This window comes from Muntiacus reevesi, chromosome X, assembly GCF_963930625.1.
Source record: "Muntiacus reevesi chromosome X, mMunRee1.1, whole genome shotgun sequence".
In the NCBI taxonomy this organism is placed as follows: domain Eukaryota; kingdom Metazoa; phylum Chordata; class Mammalia; order Artiodactyla; family Cervidae; genus Muntiacus; species Muntiacus reevesi.
Genome location: NC_089271.1, coordinates 35,596,909 through 35,606,650, shown reverse-complemented (window position 1 = coordinate 35,606,650; position 9,742 = coordinate 35,596,909). Strand labels below are relative to the sequence as shown.

General features: G+C 39.9%; 1 protein-coding gene across 1 annotated transcript; it reads left to right on the top strand.

Moving 5' to 3' along the window:
• The first annotated feature begins 310 nt into the window (after positions 1-310).
• Positions 311-4,635, top strand: LOC136154416 (melanoma-associated antigen B10-like). Its single transcript, XM_065916702.1, has 2 exons — positions 311-1,211; positions 4,526-4,635. The coding sequence occupies exons 1-2, from the start codon at positions 311-313 to the stop codon at positions 4,633-4,635; spliced, it is 1,011 nt and encodes a 336-aa protein (XP_065772774.1).
• Positions 4,636-9,742: the final 5,107 nt, after the last annotated feature.

Sequence of the window (9,742 nt, the reverse complement as noted above, 5' to 3'; positions counted from 1 at the left end):
GAGGCCCCTAGAGCACTGTCCTTGGGGAAGACCTGTGGAGGTAGCCTCCATGAGAACTGTGATGGCAAAGTTTACCAGCTGAGACCAGTTACACCCTCCCCCTCTCCCTTAAACTGAGGGCCCTCTTAGCCCACTCTCTTGACACTCCTGTCACCTGCCACATATGACTGATAATAAGGAGAGTCCATGCTTCCTACATGAGCAATACTTTTAGGCACACAGGGAGACCCAGGGCCTGGCAGGAGAAAGGGTAACACAAGCTGAGAATGAGGCTTCCTCTTTCTCCTCCTCTACCCTGCTCCCCCGCCCCATGGAGGACGTTTCTATTTCTGGGACACCCAGTTCTCCCCAGGGTCCTCAGAATGCCTCCTTTTCTTCCACTGTCACCACAGGCACCTCATTAAACAGATCAACTGAGGGTTCCAGCAGCCAAGAAGAGATGGAAAAATCAGGTGGGGGTTCCAGTAGCCAAGAAGAGATGGAACAATCAAGCACTCTGCAATCCCTGCCAGACCTTGAGAACTTGCACATAGACCTTCTAGATGAAAAGGTGGAACTGCTAATCAGTTTCCTGCTGCAAAAGTATCAAATGAGAGAACCAGTCACAAAGGCAGACATGATTGGTAATGTTGTCAAAGAGTACAAGGATGACTTCGTTGAGATTCTCAGGAGTGCCTCTGAGCGCATGGAGCTGGTCTTTGGCCTTGATGTGAAGGAAGTGGATCCCATCAGCCATAGCTATACCCTTGCTAACAAGCTGGATCTCACCTACAATGGAATGATGAGTGATCAACAGGGCATGCCCAAGACTGGCCTCCTGATAATTATCTTGGGAGTGATTTTCATGGAGGGGAACTGCGCCACTGAGGAGGAAGTCTGGAAAGTGTTGAATATGATGAATATATATTCTGGGAGGAAGCATTTCATCTTTGGGGAACCTGGGAGGCTCATCACCAGTGATTTGGTGAAGGAAAAGTATCTGGAGTACCAGCAGGTGCCCACTAGTGATCCCCCTCGCTATGAATTCCTGTGGGGTCCAAGAGCCCATGCTGAAGTCAACAAGATGAAGTTGCTGGAGTTTTTGGCTAAGATCCATGGGACCAACCCCAAGAGCTTCCCGTCTCAGTATGAGGAGGCTTTGAGAGATGAAGAAGAGCGAGCCCAAGCCAGAATTGAAGCTACGGCCGGCACAAGTGCCATGGCCAGTGCAAGTTCTGATTTCTCCCACCCTTACTGAAGACTGAGGCAGACTCTGCACTTTGTTCTTAAAAAGGGATGTCAATGTTTGAAACTGGAAGGCTGGAGTGGGATTAGGGGGAAAAAGTATATAACATCTGTGTATTCTGTGTATTCTTATATTTCACTGTGTTGGAAATTTACCTCTTTTTGGCATTTTTCAAGTTTTTTTTCTTTTAACAAGAGGATTTATTAGCGTAAGAATATAAGTTTATGAATGACATTGTTTACACATCTATTACTCTTCCTCAGATTTAAGAGTAAGAGATTTGTTATTCTGTAATAAATGGAAACTAGGAATTTCCTTGAAAATTTCTAAGAATGCAGCAGTAAGATAGTTAGAGTCAATAAACAGCAATAAAAAGTAAAAAATGGTCAGTTCCTGGCTTGTTTTTTCCCTGTTAATGTGTTCTGCAAAAAAATTAAATACATATATTTGGATTTGCTTAGCTCATTCAAGGTGTAGAAGGAACATTAACTCCAAACATTAATTGGGCAGCTACTCTTCAGAAGGGACCACACTAGTCCTGAGGACATTAGGATAAGTAAGACCCAAGCCCCATCCATAGTATTTTAGCATATAGGAGCAGCAGTTACATAAAGATGATGGTGGGTATCCTCTAAGACCTAAAGGACAAGGAAAAATGAGTGAGAAGATGGAGGATCCATATGACAGAAATCAAGTTTAAATGCCCTGAGATGAGGCATATTGGGGCCTTGAGAAACCATAAGTCCTTCAGTGGAAGGTTCAGTGAAGCTGAGCGGTGGGCAAGGTGAGGCATGGAAATGGTGAGCAGGAGCCAGACCCTCCAGTGTATCTGAGTCTGAAGCTAACAACCTGAAAGTTATTGCACTGAACATAGTATTATGGTAAGCCAAAGAAATCTATTTCGGGCAAGAATGGAACTTGTTCTGTGCTCTTGTCGCACTGCACCTGAATACAGTACACAAACTAGTTGTTTTATGTACGCTGTCGTCAAGGAGTTTCTGAGAAACAGAGTGATATTCCTTTAAAGTGCCACTAGCTACTGGGCTGGCGCTGTTTTTGCTGCTTTTACAGAGCCAGAACCAACTCCATTCAAGGGACATTTTAATGAGATTATCTTGAGTGTAATTTATCATCCTCTATGTGAGATCTTTTGCCTTTTCATACTGTTTATGGGGTTCAAGACTCTGATGCTGGGAAAGATTGAAGGCAGGAGGAGAAGGGGACAACAGAGGATAAAATGGTTGGATGGCATCACCGACTCAATGGACATGAGTTTGAGCGAACTCCAGGAGATAGTGAAGGACAGGGAAGCCTGGCATGCTGCAGTCCATGGGGTCGCAGAGTTGGACACAACTGACTAAGTGAACAACAGAAATGTGAGACCTAGATTTCTGGTAGGGGCAAAATAAATGAAAATAAGGGTGGTTTGGGAAGAAGGGCAGCTGAGTGGGAATAGAAGGAGTGCTCCTCTCCACAATTCTAGGAGCCTTGAGGTGCATTCATTTTAACAAAACTCCAAAACAGAAATAATATATGCTATAAAAGAGAAAACTAATTTAGGTTTTCTTGCTAATAACCATTTTTAACGGACTTGGTATACCATGTCCTAGAGTACTGCATTTTGTCTAACATCTTCTCAATAAATAAATCCCAATAAAGAGGGTGTTGGGGTCTGAGGTCAAGATAATAGTAGTAACTGTTAATCATTAAAGACCCAATGTACTAAAGACAGTACATTAGTTGTTTTACATTCAGCACATGGATTTCAACAGTCCTACAACACAGGGCTTATCAGTCCCATCTCACAGATGAAGAAACTAAGGCTCACAGAGCTTGGTAATATGCCCAAGTTCGTATGGCAGAGTTGTATGTGGCAGAATTGGGACAAGACCCCTGACTGGAGAGTGTCTGTTGCCCACATGAGACCCACACCTCCCAGCTGTAGACCTTTTGTTTCTTAATTCCTCTGGACACTGAGTCCTGCTCCCAGTGGAATAGACAGCCCAGAATCATCTGCCCTCTTCCTGATGAAATATTCCAACTCCCTGTAGTCATCTCTTGACGGATCCTCATCATGGGATCCCTCTGAGAGCAACAGTCTTCACTCTGTAGAGTTCGCATTGGACAGTGAATTTTAGAAATGTGATAGTCCTCCATCGGCATCTTTATCACACTCAAGGCATTTTCCAAATACACTAGTTAGGGGAATATGAGTGGGCACAGAACCTACTGGTTTCCAGCATGTAACTCTGAAGTTAGAAAGGGGTTTTTGAAATCAGCCTTATGACTCAGATGGTAAAGAATCTGCCTGCAATGCAGGAGACCCAAATTTAATCCCTGGCTCATGAAGATCCCCTGGAGAAGGGAATGACTACCCACTCCAGTATTCTCACCTGGAGAATTCCATAGATAGAGGACCCTGGCAGGATATACGACTGAGCAACAAATACTTGATATGTGAATTAGGATTTTACTAGTGTCTTTTTTGAAACTGGACATATGTATCTATACAGGAGAATACTTACATGGTCAAAATCAAATCCTCTTCCACAAATAGTAGATAAGGAAACATCATGGAAATCACTGTATAAGCAAACATCTAGAGAAGCTGAATTCCTACAAATTCTGCAGTAGGTTGAAAATGGTTCCTTGGCAGTCATGTTAGCTTCGATTTTAAAAGAAAGAAAAATAATTCACCATCCTTCCATTGCCTTTTATCTGTGAACACAGCCCAGAAGAAAATGCTAGTTTTCAGGGTGTCTAATGGCACCTGTACATTTTCATTTCACAGATGAAAATGTTCCATTACTTTCAGTCAGGTGACATGTAGGAGGGGCTCCCAAGTTAAGATATTGAACAAGCACCAAAAAGAAAGCAGAAAATGCTCAGGCTACTCAGATGATAGAGGTTCTTTCAAAGAGTAGTGTAGAGAGGTACTACTGAGTAAAGAAGGGTGAGCCTTTCCTACTGATAATTTTCAGGCTCCTTTTGAAAATGAAATGGCATCCTGTATTGGAAAGCACCTATCACATCTTAGGTTCTTGAAAAAGCTGGTTAATTGCAAGATTAATTTGCACTTCTCAGAAAACTCTCCAAGAAACAAAGAGGGTTGCTGTCATAACGAATTATGTAATAGTTGCTCTGTATTGAACACAGATTATCTAACAGTTTGTGGGAGAGACTGCAAATGTTCACCCATATCCTGGCTTCCTCTACTTCCTACATTCCTGGAAATACTACACTGGAAAGTACATGCAAAGCTAGAAAGGATTGTGCGAGTGGCCCTTGCCACTGAAATAGAAGCTAAAGTAATGACATTTGTCAGTTCCAGGCTAAGGCACATGAGAACCAGTTTGACACTTGCATGCTTTTTCATCTGTTTGGCAGCAAACATGGAGAACTTGTCTTGAGATGGTGAACTTACAAGAGTTGGAAGCCTGGAACTCTACTTCAATTGACAGCAGGGAGTCCCTGCCAACCTCATCCACTTTATGTGCAGTGTAAATGCTTCTTGTATTAAGCCATTCACGTTTCAGATTAAGAGAATTTTATCTCACTGAATCACAGCTACTAGTTCTGCTATTGTCTGTTAGTCACTCAATCGTGTTCGACCATTTTCGACCCCATGAACTGTAGCCCGCCAGGCTCCTCTCTCCATGAGATTTTTCAGGCAAGAATACTGGAGTGGATAGTCATTCCCTTCTCCAGAGGATCTTCCTGACCCTGGGATCGAACCTGGGTCTCCTGCATTGCAGATAGATTACTTACCATCTGAACCTCCAGGGTAGCACAGTTCTGTTGTCAGACTTATTTAAATATTCCAATTACTAAGGTAACAGTACAAAGAGCTTACTTGCAAAGAAAAAACATTCTAACAAGACAAATAAATCACAATTCCACTCTTTAGAATATTTCTCAAAAATTCAGCCCTTCTCCAGAGTTAACCACTATGAACAATCTGATATGCTAAAGCTGATTCTAGGCTTTTTCACATATAAATGTATTTGGTGATTTTTTTAATACATGGGTAGTGATGTATATATTCTTCTCCCACTTGTCTCTGTCAATTAATAAATGATCAACTAATAAAATGAAGGACCCTTCCATAGCAGGACATATGTATCTACTTCACTTTTGTAACTTCTGCCTAGACTTGCCATGAATGTGTGCCCTAACTTAACCATTATTCCACCGATAGACACATAATTGCTTCCCACTTTATGCTATGACCAATAGAACTGAAATAAGCATTTTGGAACATGAATTCTTTGGAAAATATGCACTTTTTAAAAGAAATAGCTGTGTGTCACCATATTTAAGTAGAAAGTGTTATTATTTTCAATTTTTATAAATATTGCTAAAATTTCATTCTAAAAATGCCATACCAATTCATGTTCGCACCAATTATCTATGTGAATGCATTCTCACAGACATTATGTTTTGCCATTTGTCATAGTTATTTTAATTTGCATATCCTGTTTCCTAATTAGGTTGAGCAGAAACTTAACATAGCCCGGCCAAAGTCCCTATGTATTCAATCAAGCGCTTAATGTAGGTGTTACAGTGACACTACTGATGATAGTTAAATTTATGGTTTCAATTGTATGTGTCAGCTTGGCTGGGCCATGGTGTTCAGATACATGGTCAAACCTTATTCTGAATGTTTCTATGAGTGTATGCTTTAGAGTAACATGTAAATTGATGGATTTTGAGCAAAGCATATTGCCATCCACAATGTGTATGGCCCGCATCCAATCAGCTTGAAAAAAACAAACAAAAAAAATGACTTCCCCTGAGCAAGAGGGAAATCTGCCAGCAGACAGTTTTTGGACTGGAACTGACATATCAGCTCTTTCCTTGGTATTGGTACACCTTGAATATTTAAACTTCCTACCTTTCATAATCCCAAGAACCATTCCTTAAAGTCTCTTTTTCTTCTTTCCATTCCCTTCCCTTCCCCTCTCTTCTCTGTCTCTGGTCTTTCCATCTATCTATCTATAATCTCCCAGTGGTTCTGCTTTTCTGGAGAACTCATCAATTATAACTTTTTTTTTTTTAATTATTATTATCTTATTTATTTATTTTTTATTTATTCATTTGTTTGGCTGCACCAGGTCTCAGTTGCAGCATGTGGGATCTAGTTCCCTGACCAGGTATCGAACCTGGGCCCCCTGCGTTGGGAGCTGAGAGTCTTAACCACTTATAGATGTAATTTAAACCCTAATTAGTTGACTTTAAGAAAAATTATCCTGGATAATCTGAGCGGGCCTGATTCAGTCAGTTGAAAGACCATAAAAGCAGGGTTGCAGGGGTCCATGACTGATTAAACTTTTGAAATCAATCAGGCTAAACCTACTATATTAACCAACTAAAGAAGAAAAATCACATGATCCTAACAATTGATAAAGGAAAAGCATTTGAAAAAATTCAACACCCATCATGATAAAAACTGTCAGAAAAAAACAGGATTAGAGTATAACTTCTTCAAGTCGATAGCTTCTACCAAAAATAAATAAATAAATAATCTACAGCCAACATTATACTAAACAGTGAAAGAATGCTTTTGCCCTAACACTGAGAACAAGGTAGGGATGTCTGCTCTCAACATTCTTGTTCAACATAATGCTGGAAATACTACCCAATGAATAAGGAAAGAAAGGGCAATAAAAGGCTGACAGACCAGAAAGAAGAAATAAAACCATCGCTGTTGGCAGATGACATGATTTTCTACATACAAAATCCCAGGGAATCTACCAAAAAAAAGTAAAATACTTCCTTGGGCCGAGAAGTGTGTTCAGCAAAGTCACAAGACAGAAGGTAAACATATATAAAACAACTGCATTTGTGGATACCACTATTACAAATTTAATGCTATTTGCAATCACTTAGAAAATGAGAAAAAACATCATGTACTTAGATGTACCTTTACAAAAACATGTACAGGACTTGAATGGTTATAACTCATGAGGCTAAAATTCTGAAAGAAATCAAGGAAGATCTAAATAAATGGAGAGACATAAAATACCCAAGAAATAGAAGATTCAACATAGTAAAGATGACAACTCTTCACCAACTGAAATACTTATTGCAATTCCTATAAAAATCCAAATAAGTTTATTGTAAAAGTTACACAGCAAGATAAAGGAACTAGAGTAGCTAAAACAATTTTGATAAAGAATAACATGGGAGGAATCTGTTAATCAGAATTTAAGACATTATATAGCCACAGTAATCAAGGATGTGTGGTATTGGCAAAAGGATAGACTAACAGATCAACAGAAGAGAATAGAGAACCAAGAAATAAACTAACCTAAGGAAATGCCCAACTTATTTTTCTCAACTGCAAAAGCACTTCAATGTAGGAAGTACATTGTACAAGTACAAGTACATTGTACAGCCTTTTCAACAAACAGTGCTGGAGCATGTGGACATTCATAGGCAAAAAAAAAAAAAAAAAGTAACCTTGACTTAAGCCTAACATTATACACATAAACACATTTTATAACATAAAATTAACTCAAAATACATCACGGACTTAAATTTGAAACTTAAAATGATACAACATTTAGGGGGAAATAAAAGAAGAAGCATTTTAGGATATAGGGTTAGACTGACAGTGTTGACCTATAAAGCACAATCATAGAAGTAAAAATTCATAAATTGGCTCACACCAAAATTAAAATATTCTGTCCTGTAAAGGGCTCTTTTGAGAAGATGAAAACACAATCTATATACTATAAGAAAATATTTGCAAACCATATTATCCAAAAAAGAACTAACATCTTGACTACATGACAACTCTCCAAATGCAACGAGAGAAACAATGCAATAAGAAAATAGGCCAGAGGCATTAGCAGACATTTTACTGAAAAGGACGTGCAGATGTCAAGTAAGATGCCAAGGAGATGCAGATCTTTGAAAAGATGTTCAAAGTCAGTAGCCATCAGAGAAAGGCAAATTCAAACCACAATGAGCTATCACTACACAACTATTGGAATGACTAAAATAGAGTGACCAAATGCTGGTGAGGATGCAGAGAAACTGGATCATTCATATGTTGGTAGTGGGGAAGTAAACGGTATGGCTGCTTTCAGAAAGAATTTGGCAGTTTTTTATAAAACTAAATATACTAATACAAATATCATACAACCTCGCAATTATACTCTTGAGCACCTATTCCTGGGAAATGGAAATGTATTTTCACACAAAAATCATGTATAATTATTTATAGGAGATTTAGTCATGATAACCAAAGACTAGAAAAACCCCAGGTGTCCTTCAATGGATGAAAGTTTAAACCAACTATGGTATATCCTTTCTACTGAACACTACTAAGCAATACATGGGCTTCCCTGGTGGCTCAGAGAGTAAAGAATCTGTTTGCAATGCAGGAGACCTGGGTTCAATCCCTGGGTTGGGAAGATCCCCTGGGGGAGAGCATGGCAACCATCTCCAATATTCTTACTTGGAGAATTCCCATGGACAGATGAGCCTGTCGAGCTGCTATCCATGGGGTCACAAAGAGTCAGACACGACTGAGTGCAAGCAATAAATAGGAATGAACTATTGATACATGCAACAACCCAAATGAATATCCAAAGAATTATGCTGAGTATGATTCCATTTATATTAATTTTTCAAATGATAAAGTTACAGAGATGGAAAGCATATTAATGGTGGTCGGACATTAAGAAGGGAATGTGGGTGGCAGGGGGTTGGTTGCGGATATAAAAAGAACAACATGAGGCATCTTGGTGGTGATGATCAAGTTCTGCTCCTTGACTGTATCAGTGTCAATATCCTGCTGTGTTAGGGGTTTGTAAGATGCTTCTCTTCAGAGGAACTGGGTAAAGGGTATATGGCATCACTCTATTATTTCTACTTCTCTGGTTAAATACCAACTTCTGCCTTGAAGAAAACACTTCATCAACCAAGCAAAAGGAAATAAGAAGGAGTTGAGAACTGCTGGGAGGAAAGCCTCTCATCTTACACTCACCCTTATGTTCCCTGCTGGAACATAAGCTAATTATAGTCTGATAGAGAATGACAGTGGCATGAACAGGAGACCAGTGTTAGACAGCTTAACTCAAGCTGTCTGAGTGAGGATGGGGAGGAGGAGACAGAGTTGAGAGTTTGAGGTAGTCAGTGAATGTTGAAACAGTGTGGGGAGGGGCTATTTATAATGAGAATTTTGCCTGACTAAATTGAAGCTATTCCTTCTAACTTACACTGGAGAATAGAGACTAGAGGAAATTGGAAATAGAGGAGGAGGGAGAGTTGGTGGCGATTTGAGTGAGAAGGAGAGATGAGGAAGGGTGTGATGGTTGAGGTCAGTGTGGGCCACTTAAGGTTCTGCGGACTGTCCAGGTAGAGATGTGCAGCAGAAAATGTGGGCCTGGCTATCTGGGGAGGGGCCCAGGCTGCAGATTCATTTTGGCTGCATTTAGTAGAGGTCATTTAAGGTCACAAATTTAGATAAAATCAAGTGTTGCGAATATAGTAGCTCACATGCTATAG

Bases quoted from the DNA above. Each gene is read 5' to 3' on its own strand.
- LOC136154416 (XM_065916702.1), top strand. From the start codon at position 311: ATGGAGGACGTTTCTATTTCTGGGACACCCAGTTCTCCCCAGGGTCCT. The intron at 1,212-4,525 runs GTTCTGATTTCT...CCACTGAAATAG, and splicing joins AAGTGCCATGGCCAGTGCAA to AAGCTAAAGTAATGACATTT.